The 16,780-nt window shown below is 47.5% G+C and overlaps 1 protein-coding gene across 5 annotated transcripts in view; it reads right to left on the bottom strand.

The window, feature by feature from the left end:
* Window positions 1-15,846, bottom strand: part of LOC122930725 (zinc finger protein 211-like) — a 52,743-nt gene extending 36,897 nt beyond the window's left edge. For 2 of the 5 annotated variants that reach the window (XM_044284295.1, XM_044284291.1), the window contains exons 1-3: window positions 15,590-15,845; window positions 14,566-14,699; window positions 14,366-14,485 (exon numbers count right to left, since the gene is read on the bottom strand). In XM_044284295.1, coding sequence (XP_044140230.1) covers window positions 14,366-14,485; window positions 14,566-14,685 — 240 coding nt within the window. In that variant the 5' untranslated portion in view covers window positions 14,686-14,699; window positions 15,590-15,845. Of the gene's footprint in view, window positions 1-14,365; window positions 14,486-14,565; window positions 14,700-15,582 lie in introns of all 5 variants that reach the window. The other 3 variants (XM_044284292.1, XM_044284293.1, XM_044284294.1) reach the window with 3 other exon arrangements.
* Window positions 15,847-16,780: the final 934 nt, after the last annotated feature.

The following is a 16,780-nucleotide window of genomic DNA, read 5'->3' as shown; positions in this document are numbered from 1 at the left end:
ATGATTAGAGAAGCTTATATACGGCACCGGCCTCTGAATACAGATGTTACTGATACCCCGGTCATAGTGATGCTATATGCATGTAAGGTGAGAGATAGCGGCATCCATGATTAGAGAAAGCTTATATATGGCACCGGCCTCTGAATACAGATGTTACTGATACCCCGTCACAGTGATGCTATATGCATGTAAGGTGAGAGATCGCTGCATCCATGATTAGAGAAGCTTATATATGGCACCGGCCTCTGAATACAGATGTTACCGATACCCGGTCATAGTGATGCTATATGCATGTAAGGTGAGAGATCGCTGCATCCATGATTAGAGAAAGCTTATATATGGCACCGGCCTCTGAATACAGATGTTACCGATACCCCGGTCATAGTGATGCTATATGCATGTAAGGTGAGAGATCGCTGCATCCATGATTAGAGAAGCTTATATATGGCACCGGCCTCTGAATACAGATGTTACCGATACCCCGTCATAGTGATGCTATATGCATTTAAGGTGAGAGATCGCTGCATCCATGATTAGAGAAGCTTATATATGGCACCGGCCTCTGAATACAGATGTTACCGATACCCCGTCATAGTGATGCTATATGCATGTAAGGTGAGAGATCGCTGCATCCATGATTAGAGAAGCTTATATATGGCACCGGCCTCTGAATACAGATGTTACCGATACCCCGTCATAGTGATGCTATATGCATGTAAGGTGAGAGATAGCGGCATCCATGATTAGAGAAGCTTATATATGGCACCGGCCTCTGAATACAGATGTTACCGATACCCCGGTCATAGTGATGCTATATGCATGTAAGGTGAGAGATAGCGGCATCCATGATTAGAGAAGCTTATATACGGCACCGGCCTCTGAATACAGATGTTACTGATACCCCGTCATAGTGATGCTATATGCATGTAAGGTGAGAGATCGCTGCATCCATGATTAGAGAAGCTTATATATGGCACCGGCCTCTGAATACAGATGTTACTGATACCCCGTCATAGTGATGCTATATGCATGTAAGGTGAGAGATCGCTGCATCCATGATTAGAGAAAGCTTATATATGGCACCGGCCTCTGAATACAGATGTTACTGATACCCGGTCACAGTGATGCTATATGCATGTAAGGTGAGAGATCGCTGCATCCATGATTAGAGAAGCTTATATATGGCACCGGCCTCTGAATACAGATGTTACCGATACCCCGTCATAGTGATGCTATATGCATGTAAGGTGAGAGATCGCTGCATCCATGATTAGAGAAGCTTATATATGGCACCGGCCTCTGAATACAGATGTTACCGATACCCCGTCATAGTGATGCTATATGCATGTAAGGTGAGAGATCGCTGCATCCATGATTAGAGAAGCTTATATATGGCACCGGCCTCTGAATACAGATGTTACCGATACCCCGGTCATAGTGATGCTATATGCATGTAAGGTGAGAGATCGCTGCATCCATGATTAGAGAAGCTTATATATGGCCCCGGCCTCTGAATACAGATGTTACTGATACCCCGTCATAGTGATGCTATATGCATGTAAGGTGAGAGATCGCTGCCTCCATGATTAGAGAAAGCTTATATACGGCACCAGCCTCTGAATACAGATGTTACTGATACCCCGGTCATAGTGATGCTATATGCATGTAAGGTGAGAGATAGCGGCATCCATGATTAGAGAAGCTTATATATGGCACCGGCCTCTGAATACAGATGTTACTGATACCCCGTCACAGTGATGCTATATGCATGTAAGGTGAGAGATCGCTGCATCCATGATTAGAGAAAGCTTATATACGGCACCGGCCTCTGAATACAGATGTTACTGATACCCCGTCACAGTGATGCTATATGCATGTAAGGTGAGAGATCGCTGTATCCATGATTAGAGAAAGCTTATATATGGCACCGGCCTCTGAATACAGATGTTACCGATACCCCGGTCATAGTGATGCTATATGCATGTAAGGTGAGAGATCGCTGCCTCCATGATTAGAGAAAGCTTATATACGGCACCAGCCTCTGAATACAGATGTTACTGATACCCCGGTCATAGTGATGCTATATGCATGTAAGGTGAGAGATAGCGGCATCCATGATTAGAGAAGCTTATATATGGCACCGGCCTCTGAATACAGATGTTACCGATACCCCGGTCATAGTGATGCTATATGCATGTAAGGTGAGAGATAGCGGCATCCATGATTAGAGAAGCTTATATATGGCACCGGCCTCTGAATACAGATGTTACCGATACCCCCGTCATAGTGATGCTATATGCATGTAAGGTGAGAGATAGCTGCATCCATGATTAGAGAAGCTTATATATGGCACCGGCCTCTGAATACAGATGTTACCGATACCCCGTCATAGTGATGCTACATGCATGTAAGGTGAGAGATCGCGGCATCCATGATTAGAGAAAGCTTATATATGGCACCGGCCTCTGAATACAGATGTTACTGATACCCCGGTCATAGTGATGCTATATGCATGTAAGGTGAGAGATAGCGGCATCCATGATTAGAGAAAGCTTATACATGGCACCGGCCTCTGAATACAGATGTTACCGATACCCGGTCATAGTGATGCTATATGCATGTAAGGTGAGAGATCGCTGCATCCATGATTAGAGAAAGCTTATATATGGCACCGGCCTCTGAATACAGATGTTACCGATACCCCGTCATAGTGATGCTATATGCATGTAAGGTGAGAGATAGCGGCATCCATGATTAGAGAAAGCTTATATATGGCACCGGCCTCTGAATACAGATGTTACCGATACCCCGTCATAGTGATGCTATATGCATGTAAGGTGAGAGATCGCGGCATCCATGATTAGAGAAGCTTATATATGGCACCGGCCTCTGAATACAGATGTTACCGATACCCCGTCATAGTGATGCTATATGCATGTAAGGTGAGAGATCGCTGCATCCATGATTAGAGAAGCTTATATACGGCACCGGCCTCTGAATACAGATGTTACTGATACCCCGTCATAGTGATGCTATATGCATGTAAGGTGAGAGATAGCTGCATCCATGATTAGAGAAGCTTATATATGGCACCGGCCTCTGAATACAGATGTTACTGATACCCCGTCATAGTGATGCTACATGCATGTAAGGTGAGAGATCGCGGCATCCATGATTAGAGAAAGCTTATATATGGCACCGGCCTCTGAATACAGATGTTACTGATACCCGGTCATAGTGATGCTATATGCATGTAAGGTGAGAGATCGCTGCATCCATGATTAGAGAAGCTTATATATGGCACCGGCCTCTGAATACAGATGTTACCGATACCCGGTCATAGTGATGCTATATGCATGTAAGGTGAGAGATAGCGGCCTCCATGATTAGAGAAGCTTATATATGGCACCGGCCTCTGAATACAGATGTTACTGATACCCGGTCATAGTGATGCTATATGCATGTAAGGTGAGAGATCGCTGCCTCCATGATTAGAGAAGCTTATATACGGCACCGGCCTCTGAATACAGATGTTACCGATACCCCGGTCATAGTGATGCTATATGCATGTAAGGTGAGAGATCGCTGCATCCATGATTAGAGAAGCTTATATATGGCACCGGCCTCTGAATACAGATGTTACCGATACCCGGTCATAGTGATGCTATATGCATGTAAGGTGAGAGATAGCGGCCTCCATGATTAGAGAAGCTTATATATGGCACCGGCCTCTGAATACAGATGTTACCGATACCCCGGTCATAGTGATGCTATATGCATGTAAGGTGAGAGATAGCGGCATCCATGATTAGAGAAGCTTATATATGGCACCGGCCTCTGAATACAGATGTTACCGATACCCCGGTCACAGTGATGCTATATGCATGTAAGGTGAGAGATCGCTGCATCCATGATTAGAGAAAGCTTATATATGGCCCCGGCCTCTGAATACAGATGTTACCGATACCCGGTCATAGTGATGCTATATGCATGTAAGGTGAGAGATCGCGGCATCCATGATTAGAGAAAGCTTATATATGGCACCGGCCTCTGAATACAGATGTTACCGATACCCCGTCATAGTGATGCTATATGCATGTAAGGTGAGAGATCGCTGCATCCATGATTAGAGAAGCTTATATATGGCACCGGCCTCTGAATACAGATGTTACTGATACCCCGTCATAGTGATGCTATATGCATGTAAGGTGAGAGATCGCTGCATCCATGATTAGAGAAGCTTATATACGGCACCGGCCTCTGAATACAGATGTTACCGATACCCCGTCATAGTGATGCTATATGCATGTAAGGTGAGAGATCGCTGCATCCATGATTAGAGAAAGCTTATATATGGCACCGGCCTCTGAATACAGATGTTACCGATACCCCGTCATAGTGATGCTATATGCATGTAAGGTGAGAGATCGCGGCATCCATGATTAGAGAAGCTTATATATGGCACCGGCCTCTGAATACAGATGTTACCGATACCCCGTCATAGTGATGCTATATGCATGTAAGGTGAGAGATCGCTGCATCCATGATTAGAGAAGCTTATATATGGCACCGGCCTCTGAATACAGATGTTACTGATACCCCGGTCATAGTGATGCTATATGCATGTAAGGTGAGAGATAGCGGCATCCATGATTAGAGAAGCTTATATATGGCACCGGCCTCTGAATACAGATGTTACCGATACCCCCGTCATAGTGATGCTATATGCATGTAAGGTGAGAGATAGCGGCATCCATGATTAGAGAAGCTTATATATGGCACCGGCCTCTGAATACAGATGTTACCGATACCCCGGTCACAGTGATGCTATATGCATGTAAGGTGAGAGATCGCTGCATCCATGATTAGAGAAAGCTTATATATGGCCCCGGCCTCTGAATACAGATGTTACCGATACCCGGTCATAGTGATGCTATATGCATGTAAGGTGAGAGATCGCGGCATCCATGATTAGAGAAAGCTTATATATGGCACCGGCCTCTGAATACAGATGTTACCGATACCCCGTCATAGTGATGCTATATGCATGTAAGGTGAGAGATCGCTGCATCCATGATTAGAGAAAGCTTATATATGGCACCGGCCTCTGAATACAGATGTTACCGATACCCCGTCATAGTGATGCTATATGCATGTAAGGTGAGAGATCGCGGCATCCATGATTAGAGAAAGCTTATATATGGCACCGGCCTCTGAATACAGATGTTACCGATACCCGGTCACAGTGATGCTATATGCATGTAAGGTGAGAGATCGCTGCATCCATGATTAGAGAAGCTTATATATGGCACCGGCCTCTGAATACAGATGTTACTGATACCCCGTCATAGTGATGCTATATGCATGTAAGGTGAGAGATCGCGGCATCCATGATTAGAGAAAGCTTATATATGGCACCGGCCTCTGAATACAGATGTTACCGATACCCCGTCATAGTGATGCTATATGCATGTAAGGTGAGAGATCGCGGCATCCATGATTAGAGAAAGCTTATATATGGCACCGGCCTCTGAATACAGATGTTACCGATACCCGGTCACAGTGATGCTATATGCATGTAAGGTGAGAGATCGCTGCATCCATGATTAGAGAAGCTTATATATGGCACCGGCCTCTGAATACAGATGTTACTGATACCCCGTCATAGTGATGCTATATGCATGTAAGGTGAGAGATCGCTGCATCCATGATTAGAGAAGCTTATATACGGCACCGGCCTCTGAATACAGATGTTACCGATACCCCGGTCATAGTGATGCTATATGCATGTAAGGTGAGAGATCGCTGCATCCATGATTAGAGAAAGCTTATATATGGCCCCGGCCTCTGAATACAGATGTTACTGATACCCCGGTCATAGTGATGCTATATGCATGTAAGGTGAGAGATAGCGGCATCCATGATTAGAGAAGCTTATATATGGCACCGGCCTCTGAATACAGATGTTACCGATACCCCGTCATAGTGATGCTATATGCATGTAAGGTGAGAGATCGCGGCATCCATGATTAGAGAAGCTTATATATGGCACCGGCCTCTGAATACAGATGTTACTGATACCCCGGTCATAGTGATGCTATATGCATGTAAGGTGAGAGATCGCGGCATCCATGATTAGAGAAGCTTATATATGGCACCGGCCTCTGAATACAGATGTTACCGATACCCCGTCATAGTGATGCTATATGCATGTAAGGTGAGAGATCGCTGCATCCATGATTAGAGAAGCTTATATATGGCACCGGCCTCTGAATACAGATGTTACCGATACCCCGTCATAGTGATGCTATATGCATGTAAGGTGAGAGATCGCTGCATCCATGATTAGAGAAGCTTATATACTGGCACCGGCCTCTGAATACAGATGTTACCGATACCCCGTCATAGTGATGCTATATGCATGTAAGGTGAGAGATCGCGGCATCCATGATTAGAGAAGCTTATATATGGCACCGGCCTCTGAATACAGATGTTACCGATACCCCGTCATAGTGATGCTATATGCATGTAAGGTGAGAGATCGCTGCATCCATGATTAGAGAAGCTTATATATGGCACCGGCCTCTGAATACAGATGTTACCGATACCCCGGTCATAGTGATGCTATATGCATGTAAGGTGAGAGATCGCTGCATCCATGATTAGAGAAGCTTATATACGGCACCGGCCTCTGAATACAGATGTTACCGATACCCCGTCATAGTGATGCTATATGCATGTAAGGTGAGAGATAGCGGCATCCATGATTAGAGAAGCTTATATATGGCACCGGCCTCTGAATACAGATGTTACCGATACCCCGTCATAGTGATGCTATATGCATGTAAGGTGAGAGATCGCTGCATCCATGATTAGAGAAAGCTTATATACGGCACCGGCCTCTGAATACAGATGTTACTGATACCCGGTCATAGTGATGCTATATGCATGTAAGGTGAGAGATCGCTGCATCCATGATTAGAGAAGCTTATATATGGCACCGGCCTCTGAATACAGATGTTACAGATACCCCGTCACAGTGATGCTATATGCATGTAAGGTGAGAGATCGCTGCATCCATGATTAGAGAAGCTTATATATGGCACCGGCCTCTGAATACAGATGTTACTGATACCCGGTCATAGTGATGCTATATGCATGTAAGGTGAGAGATCGCTGCATCCATGATTAGAGAAAGCTTATATATGGCACCGGCCTCTGAATACAGATGTTACTGATACCCCGTCATAGTGATGCTATATGCATGTAAGGTGAGAGATCGCTGCATCCATGATTAGAGAAGCTTATATATGGCACCGGCCTCTGAATACAGATGTTACCGATACCCCGTCACAGTGATGCTATATGCATGTAAGGTGAGAGATAGCTGCATCCATGATTAGAGAAAGCTTATATACGGCACCGGCCTCTGAATACAGATGTTACTGATACCCCGGTCATAGTGATGCTATATGCATGTAAGGTGAGAGATCGCGGCATCCATGATTAGAGAAGCTTATATACGGCACCAGCCTCTGAATACAGATGTTACTGATACCCCGTCATAGTGATGCTATATGCATGTAAGGTGAGAGATCGCTGTATCCATGATTAGAGAAGCTTATATATGGCACGGCCTCTGAATACAGATGTTACCGATACCCCGTCATAGTGATGCTATATGCATGTAAGGTGAGAGATCGCTGCATCCATGATTAGAGAAGCTTATATATGGCACCGGCCTCTGAATACAGATGTTACCGATACCCCGTCATAGTGATGCTATATGCATGTAAGGTGAGAGATCGCTGCATCCATGATTAGAGAAGCTTATATATGGCACCGGCCTCTGAATACAGATGTTACCGATACCCGGTCATAGTGATGCTATATGCATGTAAGGTGAGAGATCGCTGCATCCATGATTAGAGAAGCTTATATATGGCACCGGCCTCTGAATACAGATGTTACCGATACCCCGGTCATAGTGATGCTATATGTATGTAAGGTGAGAGATCGCTGCATCCATGATTAGAGAAAGCTTATATATGGCACCGGCCTCTGAGTACAGATGTTACCGATACCCGGTCATAGTGATGCTATATGCATGTAAGGTGAGAGATCGCTGCATCCATGATTAGAGAAAGCTTATATACGGCACCGGCCTCTGAATACAGATGTTACCGATACCCGGTCACAGTGATGCTATATGCATGTAAGGTGAGAGATAGCGGCATCCATGATTAGAGAAGCTTATATATGGCACCGGCCTCTGAATACAGATGTTACCGATACCCCGTCATAGTGATGCTATATGCATGTAAGGTGAGAGATAGCTGCATCCATGATTAGAGAAAGCTTATATATGGCACGCTGACTCAGATATCTATTATATGCAGGGTCCCACACGGTAAATGTAAAATACCACATCATTTGTTATTTGGGAATATAGCCTTCATTGTGGACGGTCCTCTGGAAGTGCCCTGTGTGGTCTCTATGTATCTGTATTTTTGTCTATGTTTTTATGTCAAATAATGATGTATTTTATTGGGTATTTTATGGTACCAGTTCTCTTCTGTTGATTCATATATTAAGGAGGTCCACCCCTGTTTCTATACAAGGCTGTGTCAATCCAGTTGGATATTTTCACAATAGAGAGTTGTAGAGATTAAGGGTCTCACTAATAGAGAGTTGTAGAGATTAAGGGTCTTACTAATAGAGAGTTGTAGAGATTAAGGGTCTTACTAATAGAGAGTTGTAGAGATTAAGGGTCTCACTAATAGAGAGTTGTAGAGATTAAGGGTCTTACTAATTTTTTCTCTTTCTTTTCTTAACATGGAACAATAAAGAAAATGCCCAAAACAATGAAAACATTGATTTCTCCCCCTCTTTCCCACCCAGAACTTAACCACCACCCCCCCCCCCCCAGGTGCTTCTGTTTCCATCTATTTCTACCTAATCAAAATAAATGGTTCACGTCAGCGGCTTAGTGATCCGGTGGCCGGGGTATCTCGCGGTATCGCTCCCTTCTCAACTCCCACCAACACTTAGTCTCCCCAGGCGTCCCTTTAGTTGGGATGCGAGGAACCACTTTGTTTGTCGGAAGGGAGACATCAGCTCTTCAATTTCTGAGTCGGACAGAACCTCAATAACAAACCGTTTCCATTTTTTCATGAACCTGCCTATGGTATTATGTACAACACATGTTTCATTGTGCCTAAAACCTCTTCCCACTCTGGTGGTTTCGGTTGCAGCCATTTCCTTAAGATTGATTTCTTGACAGACATAAGTACAATGTGTATACCTCCGTCCGACACTCCTGGACCCAGATCTTCTGATTGATCTCTGGGAATGCATTGAAAGATACATTGCTGTGGATTTACAACTACTTCGACCCCCCATACCTTGTGTACAAACTCCACCACTTTTGACCAAATAGACTGCAGTCACGGGCAGGTTAGGAGGCTATGGGTCAGATCGGCCTTTGGAAGGTTACATTTGGGACAGTGTCGGAGGCATCCCTGTAGGACAGATTGAATGCGTAGGTGGCCCTATGGAGTATACCTAGTTGAGTCTCCTTCCGCTGCTCGTTTTTGATGGCTTTTCTGACAAATTCAAGACCATCTTTCATCTTTTTCGTAATAGTCAGGTCATCCAGCTCTCTCTCCCAAGCGTGAAAAGCTCTCTCCACTACTCCTATCATTTGGGTATTATGAATCTTGAAGTACAGTTCCGACAGGGATATCAGTGTATTCTCACCCCCCCAAAAGCGCCTCAAACCACAGCAGCCCGTCTGCCTCTCCCAGTTTGGTTGCTTGTGAGTTGCAGTAAGATTTCACGAGAGGAAATGGGCGTCCGTCAGCTGATATTTGGTTTTTAAGTCTTCCCAAGGAATCAAGGCCTGACCTGATGGATCTAAAACATGGCTCAATTGCTGTATCCCCTTTTCTCTCCATACCTTGAACATTTTATTCTCTCTACCTTGGGGGAATGCCGGCAGTGTCCATAAGGCGACAAATAAAATGGGAGTCTATATATCTTCCTGGTGGCTTTCGATGCCATCATCGTGTCTCGTAATATTACACTATGTTTAATTTGGGAAGGAACGTCACGTAACCTGGCGTGAAGGAGCGATCCCAGGTGCCATGGATGTGCCAGTTCCTTCTCTAACGGTGTTGCCGAGAAGTGGGAGGAACCCCACATCCAATCCCTCACATGGCGGAAAAGGGCCGCTCAATTGTAGTGCCTAATATTTGGCAGTTGGAGCCCTCCCCCTCATTTCAGCATTGTGAGTTTGCTGTACGCCATCGGGGTCTTTTACGTGCCCAAAGAAAAGCCGTGAAAGCCGACTGCAACCTGACAATGTCCATATGCTTCAGAGGGTATAATAATCGTGAGATTAGATGCGCCCCACCGCACAGGGACAGCGGAGAGCTCTCCATTTGGTCAGGTCTTGTGCTATCTTTTGTATTAGTGGAGGATAATTTAGGGAATAAAGTTTCCCCGGGTCCCGTCCCACTTTTATACCCAGGTACTTCATGTAATCATTTCTGATCCCCACGCTATTGTAGTATGTTTTAGTGTCTCCACATTCTGAGAGCCATAGTTTTTTCAGTTTTTGGGCGATTATCTTAGGAAGGGTCTCATTTTTTTGCGTGATGAGATGACGGTTTGATTGGCACTATTTTGGGGAGCATATGACTTTTTGATCGCTTGCCATTACACTTTCTGTGATGTAAGGTGACAAAAAATGTTTTTATTTTGTATTTTTTACGGTGTTCACCTGAGGGGTTAGGTCATGTGATATTTTTATAGAGCCGGTCAAAACGGATGCGGCGATACATAAATAAAAAGAAGTATACATATTAGGTGAGTTTTACACAATAACAGCTTTTTTAAAACAAAAAAAAAAATGATGTTTTAGTATCTCCATATTCTGAGCCATATTTTATTTTATTTTTGGGCGACTGTCTCAGGTAGGGGCTCATTTTTTGCGGGATGAGGTGACGGTTAGATTGGTACTATTTTGGTCGGCATACGCCTGTTTGATCGCTTGCTGTTGTACTTTTTGTGATGTAAGGTGACAAAAAAATTGTTTATTTAGCACAGTTTATTTATTTTTTACGGTATTCATTTGAGGGGTTAGGTCATGTGATATGTTTATAGAGCCGGTCGATACGGACGCGGCGATACCTAATATATCTTTTTTTTTTTTCCCTATTTTTTACCAATTTTTTTTCTTTTTTACTTTATTTGGGGAAAATGACTTTTTTTTTTTTTTTTTTACTTGAAACTTAATTTTTGGGCGGGAAACTTTTTTTCGACTTTTTCTTTCACTTTATTTTTTGTCCCACTTTGGGACTTCAACTTTTGGGGGTCTAATCCCCTTTACAATGCATCCCAATACTTCTGTATTGGAATGCATTGGCTGTATGAGTAATACTGTGTGTATTAGGGCTCTTTCACACTTGCGTTGTCCGGATCCGGCATAGAGTTCCGTCGTCGGGGCTCTATGCCGGAAGAATACTGATCAGGATTATCCTAATGCATTCTGAATGGAGTGAAATCCGTTCAGGATGCATCAGGACGTCTTCAGTTCCGGAACGGAACGTTTTTTGGCCGGAGAAAATACTGCAGCATGCTGCGCTTTTTGCTCCGGCCAAAAATCCGGAACACTTGCCGCAAGGCCGGATCTGGAATTAATGCCCATTGAAAGGCATTGATCCGGATCCGGCCTTAAGCTAAACGTCGTTTCGGCGCATTGCCGGATGCGACGTTTAGCTTTTTTTCAATGGTTACCATGGCTGCCGGGACGCTAAAGTCCTGGCAGCCATGGTAAAGTGTAGTGGGGAGCGGCATACTTACCGTCCGTGCGGCTCCCGGGGCGCTCCAGAGTGACGTCAGGGCGCCCCAGGCGCATGAATCACGTGATCGCATGGACACGTCATCCATGCGCATGGGGCACTCTGACGTCATTCTGGAGCGCCCCGGGAGCCGCACGGACGGGAAGTATACCGCTCCCCTGCTCCCCACTACTACTATGGCAACCAGGACTTTAATAGCGTCCTGGCTGCCATAGTAACACTGAACGCATTTTGAAGATGGATCCGTCTTCAAATGCTTTCAGTACACTTGCGTTTTATCCGGATCCGGCGTGTAATTCCGGCAAGTGGAGGACACGCCGGATCCGGACAACGCAAGTGTGAAAGAGCCCTTTACTCATACAGCTTCCGGCCTGTCAGATCCAGGGGGCTGGATCTCACATGCTCAGCACCGGAAGGCAACGCGATGCCTCAGGAAGGCATTGCGCTGCCTTCCATGCCATCGGGTCCCCCCCACAGCCGCATGGGGACCGGATAGCACGCCTGATCGCCGCCGCAAACCGCAGGTCTGAATTGACCCCCCGCGCATTGTTCCCCTTCCGTACAGGAACGCCCTGTGTTGAAGGGACGGTTTCATCTTACATTTTGATGGTATATCACTAGGATATGCCATCAAAGTCAGAACGGTGCAGGTACCACCTCCTGATCGGGCCCCTAAACGTGGAGGAGAGCACCTGGCGCGGTCTGCAGTGAGGGATGGTAACCAGCGGGGGGGGGGGGGGGTCCCCCTGCACAGTCTGACAATGGAAGCACCGATTGGATAGAGGGAGTCTGTGCAGGGACGCCGCCCCCCCCCCCCAGATCCAGATCGTTAATACATGGTTGATGCAAAAAGCTATTAAACCAGGGATGATGGGAGCGGGGAGAGGTCCTCTTTAAATATTTATGTGCAGAGCAAGCAGTTCCTGCATGGATGGAAACGGCTGCAGCCAGTGACAACCGATCTACACCCGGTCTGACTGCCCCCATCCTGCTCCGTGCTAAAACCTCTACTACCCGTCACCCTCCCTCTCTGACCCTGGACTAGCGGGATTACCCCGGCAGATTGGATGCCAGATCATCGCACACTCCTAGTAACGCTTGTTACGATCGCAGTGTAATACTGTCGCCAATTAAAAAAAATCACACTTTACTTAAAAATCCTTGATTGCTGGCGGAAGATGGATAATCACAATCTGTGGCCAGCAAACATCCACCATCAGACCATGAGAAGGTCCAGAGCAGTAAACATCTATACATGAGGACACATCCACCATCAGACCATGAGAAGGTCCAGAGCAGTAAACATCTATACATCAGGACACATCCACCATCAGACCATGAGAAGGACCAGAGCAGTAAACATCTATACATCAGGACACATCCACCATCAGACCATGAGAAGGACCAGAGCAGTAAACATCTATACATCAGGACACATCCACCATGAGGAGGTCCAGAGCAGTAAACATCTATACATGAGGACACATCCACCATCAGACCATGAGAAGGACCAGAGCAGTAAACATCTATACATCAGGACACATCCACCATCAGACCATAAGAAGGTCCAGAACAGTAAACATCTATACATCAGGACACATCCACCATGAGGAGGTCCAGAGCAGTAAACATCTATACATGAGGACACATCCACCATGAGAAGGTCCAGAGCAGTAAACATCTATACATGAGGACACATCCACCATGAGAAGGTCCAGAGCAGTAAACATCTATACATGAGGACACATCCACCATCAGACCATGAGGAGGTCCAGAGCAGTACACATCTATACATGAGGACACATCCACCATCAGACCATGAGGAGGTCCAGAGCAGTAAACATCTATACATCAGGACACATCCACCATCAGACCATAAGAAGGTCCAGAACAGTAAACATCTATACATCAGGACACATCCACCATGAGGAGGTCCAGAGCAGTACACATCTATACATGAGGACACATCCACCATCAGACCATGAGAAGGTCCAGAGCAGTTACATCTATATAGGATAGGACAGTTCTATTATCGGGGTATCCGTGTGCACGAGTCTTAATGCAGACAGGATTTTGCAGGGGTTAGCAACCTTCGGTTGTTGTGAAACTACAATTCCCAGCATGCTCTATTTATTACCTTGAGCGCTCTGAGAAGAGCAGAGCAAGTATGCATGCTGGGAGTTGTAGTTTTACAACAGCTGGAGGGCCAGAGGTTGCCTACCTCTGCTGATAGCATCCCCCATGAATAACCACGGAGTATGAGTGAGGAGCACTAGTGTATACGGAACGTGCTGCAGGAGCACCTCATGGGGCCTGTCACCGGGGTGGACTTTGCCCCGCAGAAGGCTTCCTGCGTGGTCTATATCAAAGGGTGGCACCATGGATCCCATGTATTACATGACCTGACTCCATGTGCACGACTCCCAATACTGGCAGCACAGCAATATGGCACTTCAGGAGACCCCGTGCTGACCACATACTGATGACATCATCAGACTAACCTCGTTCAGCAGGTGCAGAATTCCCAGAACCAGCTTCATGACTTGATCAATGACAATTTTCTGGTCTTCAGTCCGCTGATCTAGTGACAGACGCAACGTCATGTCCCCCGCCAGATCCCCCTGAAGATGTGGAGCAAGGAGGCAATCAGCCGCGGTGAGGGTTATAGCAGAGTAGTCATGGAGCAGCTGGAGACACTTACCTCAGTGATGAGGAGATGCATGATGGCCAGGGCATGCCGGACCACCCTCTGAGAAAACGGCTTTACAGTGGAGGTGCCAACCTCAGCAAATGGGTCCGAGTGGAGGGAAAGAGCGGCCATCGAGAGATTCACCACTGAAAGAGAGAGCTTCATAATGAACCCCCAGAAGAACTCCCCCCGAAGAGGACCCCCCTCCCCCAGATAATCTCCCCCGATGAGGACCCCCCTCCCCCAGATAATCTCCCCCGATGAGGACCCCCCTCCCCCAGATAATCTCCCCCGATGAGGACCCCCCTCCTCCTGATAATCTCCCCCGATGAGGACCCCCCTCCTCCAGATAATCTCCCCCGATGAGGACCCCCCTCCTCCAGATAATCTCCCCCGATGAGGACCCCCCTCCTCCAGATAATCTCTCCCGATGAGGACCCCCCTCCTCCAGATAATCTCCCCCGATGAGGACCCCCCTCCCCCTGATAATCTCCCCCGATGAGGACCCACCTCCTCCAGATAATCTCCCCCGATGAGGACCCCCCTCCCCCTGATAATCTCCCCCGATGAGGACCCCCCTCCCCCTGATAATCTCCCCTGATGAGGACCCCCCTCCTCCAGATAATCTCCCCTGATGAGGACCCCCCTCCTCCAGATAATCTCCCCTGATGAGGACCCCCCTCCTCCAGATAATCTCCCCTGATGAGGAGCCCCCTCCCCCTGATAATCTCCCCTGATGAGGACCCCCCTCCTCCAGATAATCTCCCCTGATGAGGAGCCCCCTCCCCCTGATAATCTCCCCTGATGAGGACCCCCCTCCCCCTGATAATCTCCCCTGATGAGGACCCCCCTCCCCCTGATAATCTCCCCTGATGAGGAGCCCCCTCCCCCTGATAATCTCCCCTGATGAGGACCCCCCTCCCCCTGATGAGGACCCCCCTAACCCTCAGAGAGGCAGGAACTACAAGAGGCGCCTCTGGTCACCAAAACCCAGGACAGAAATGTCACCAGCACCGGACGTGACGTCACCACTCACAGCTCCCGCCGGATCCGGGGCTCTCCGACGTTCGGGAATTCGTTACTTCCGGTGACAAACGTCCGCGGGAGAACAATCCCGGTAATGACGAGAATAGAGGAGCTCCGTCAGGTGTGATATCACCGGAAAAGGCGGCGTCTCATCATCAATGGGGCGGGGCATCGGGGTTTACAGGAGATACCACAGAGCAGGTTGTTAGGGGGAGAGGAGGAGGAGTGATCCATGTACTGGAGAATGGGGGGAGGCTGAAGAGAGGAGGGGTGATCCATGTACTGGAGACTGGCGGGGGCTGAAGAGAGGAGGAGTGATCCATGTACTGGAGACGGGGGAGGCTTTAGAGAGGAGGAGGAGTGATCCATGTACTGGATAATGGGGGGGGCCTGAAGAAGGAGGAGGAGTGATCCATGTACTGGGGGGGGGGAGCTGAAGAGAGGAGGAGTGATCCATGTACTGGGGGGGTGGGGGGGCTGAAGAAAGAGGAGGAGTGATCCATGTACTGGAGACTGGGGGGGAGGCTGAAGAAGGAGGAGGAGTGATCCATGTACTGGGGAAGGGGGGGGGGGGGGTTGAATTAAAGAGGAGGAGTGATCAATCTACTAGACTAGAGACTAAAGAGAGAAGGACTGATCCATGTACTGGGGGGTGAGCTGAAGAGAGGAGGAGGAGTGATCCATGTACTGGGGGGGGGGGGGCTGAAGAGAGGAGCAGGAGTGATTCATGTACTGGGGGGGGGGGCTGAAGAGAGGTGGAGGAGTGATCCATGTACTGGAGACTGGCGGGGGGCTGAAGAGAGGAGGAGTGATCCATGTACTGGGGGGGATCTGAAGAGAGGAGTGATCCATGTACTGGGGGGGGGGCTAAAGAGAGGGGGAGGAGTGATCCATGTACTGGAGACTGGCGGGGGGCTGAAGAGAGGAGGAGTGATCCATGTACTGGGGGGGATCTGAAGAGAGGAGTGATCCATGTACTGGGGGGGGGATCTGAAGAGAGGAGTGATCCATGTACTGGAGACTGGGGGGAAGCTCAAGAGAGGAGGACTGATCCATGTACTGAAAACTGGCGGGGGGCTGAAGAGAGGAGGAGGACTGATCCATGTACTGGAGACTGGCGGGGGGCTGAAGAGAGGAGGAGGAGTGATCCATGTACTGGAGACTGGCGGGTGGCTGAAGAAGGAGGAGGAGGACTGATCCA

Source organism: Bufo gargarizans, chromosome 3 (assembly GCF_014858855.1).
Source record: "Bufo gargarizans isolate SCDJY-AF-19 chromosome 3, ASM1485885v1, whole genome shotgun sequence".
Taxonomy (NCBI): domain Eukaryota; kingdom Metazoa; phylum Chordata; class Amphibia; order Anura; family Bufonidae; genus Bufo; species Bufo gargarizans.
This window is presented reverse-complemented; position numbering and strand designations above follow the sequence as displayed.